The following is a 1,805-nucleotide window of genomic DNA, read 5'->3' on the forward strand; positions in this document are numbered from 1 at the left end:
ACGTCCAGGTTGTCACGATGTCGCGCTATGTAAGCGAACAACGACCGCTTCGAGCGAAAGTGTTCCGCCCGTACGGCGTCGCCGTCCGGCCACGGGTTCGATCTTCGCAAAGGCGAGGTTCGTGTTGGCGTACGTTCCTCGCAGCTTCCCGTAGATGAACGCGTTTCCCTTCGAACTGACGTACATTGCCGTCGTCCCGCGCTCGATCTGCAGACGATGTACGATCGCGCTCAGGTCGAAGCTCAGCCCGATGTCACCTCGCAGCTCGGCGGTGCTGACGCGGACTTCAACGATGCGAAAGAGCAGGGATGCGTTCTGCACGAGCAGCGCGAGAGCAGGAAGAGTCGTGATGAGCAGCATCTTCAGCATCTGCACGCGTCGGCGTCGCTCTCCTCCGTGAAGTCGTCGCTGCGGCGGCGGTGTTCCGGTACGCCTGGCGACATCCGTAAATGCACGACCAGGTGCTGTCGGTCTGATGCTGCTGCTGCACCTGCATCTCTGTCTCCGGGGCGACCGTGGATGGCTTCATATTTGCTGATTCTGCCTCCTGCTAGAGAAGCCGAGCACGCAGAGAGAGGGAGAGAGGGAGTAAGAGAGAGAAAGAATGAGCGAGATAGAGAGAGAGATATATAGAGAAATAGAGAGATAAAGAGATAGAGAGAGAGCGAGAGAGAGAGAGAGAGAGAGAAGAGCGAGCGCGAGAGAGCGAGAGCACGAGAAAGGAGCAAGCGAAAGTGAGAGAGAGAGAGATACGAGAATGAGTGAGTGAGTGAGTGAGTGAGTGAGTGAGTGAGTGAATGAGTGAGTGAGTGAGTGAGTGAGTGAGTGAGTGAGTGAGTGAGTGAGTGAGTGAGTGAGTGAGTGTGAGTGAGTGAGTGTGAGTGAGTGAGTGTGAGTGAGTGTAGGCCTTTCGTAACGAATGTTGGCTAACTTTCAGGCGACGCGTACATGGTAGCGTCGGGACTGCCTATTCCCAACGGCGATGGACATTTTCAGGAAATCGCCGACCTGGCGCTAGAACTCTTAGAAGCGATAAAGCAGGTGCGAATCGCACACCTGGAGGAGCTTCTGAAGATTCGGATCGGCATACACTCAGGTGAGCAATTTCTGCTTTCCTCCTGAAGCCATTATCCGTGTGGGTAAAGGAACAGAATCATAGTCATTAGTGACAGACTAGCTTAGCTTTAAATTTTCCAGTGCGCATGAAACCGTTACGAAAAATAATCCCAATTATCCGACATTATGGGAATTATATTGGATTTCCTTACCTCCGTAAAAATAGTTGTTATTTTTAAATTACGAGTCGGGTTTGTATCGAATGAATGAACTTTATTGAAGTGATTAGCGATAGCGCATGAAGGAACCCATGGGTTCTATCTACTAATGGTCATTAGCTACGGCGGATGAACGATTATATTTTTTCCCCGTAATTATGTCAACGTATTACATGCGCATGACACTACTCAAATCGATACGATCATAAATGTTCGACCACCGTGTTCGATCACATGCTACGTACAGACTACACATCAACGTGAGATCGTGCGTGACCTAGCAAATTACATGGTATACGCAGGGGCGTGTACAGGATTTGCACCAGGGGGGGGGGGTCCACCCGTAACCCAAACTTGGGAGCATGGAAGATTTTTGAAATTAGACCCCCTCAGATGCGTTTTCTGCGCGAGCAGGGGGGATCCGGACCCCTTGGACCCCCCCCGTGTACACGCCCCTGATACGCAAATCGTCAAGTATGGGTCTGTACTTCTACTGTCATTCACGCCACGAAACAAACGTTGAACACACGG

General features: G+C 51.4%; 1 protein-coding gene across 1 annotated transcript in view; it reads left to right on the plus strand.

Annotated features, from left to right (window-relative positions):
* Positions 1–1,538, plus strand: part of LOC106811215 (receptor-type guanylate cyclase gcy-22-like) — a 9,046-nt gene extending 7,508 nt beyond the window's left edge. Inside the window, exons 3-4 of the mRNA XM_014814771.1 lie at positions 938–1,096; positions 1,522–1,538. Coding sequence (XP_014670257.1) covers positions 938–1,096; positions 1,522–1,538 — 176 coding nt within the window. The remainder of the gene's footprint in view (positions 1–937; positions 1,097–1,521) is intronic.
* The last annotated feature ends 267 nt before the right edge of the window (positions 1,539–1,805 follow it).

Source organism: Priapulus caudatus, unplaced genomic scaffold, assembly GCF_000485595.1.
Source record: "Priapulus caudatus unplaced genomic scaffold, Priapulus_caudatus-5.0.1 Scaffold516, whole genome shotgun sequence".
NCBI classification, from domain to species: domain Eukaryota; kingdom Metazoa; phylum Priapulida; class Priapulimorpha; order Priapulimorphida; family Priapulidae; genus Priapulus; species Priapulus caudatus.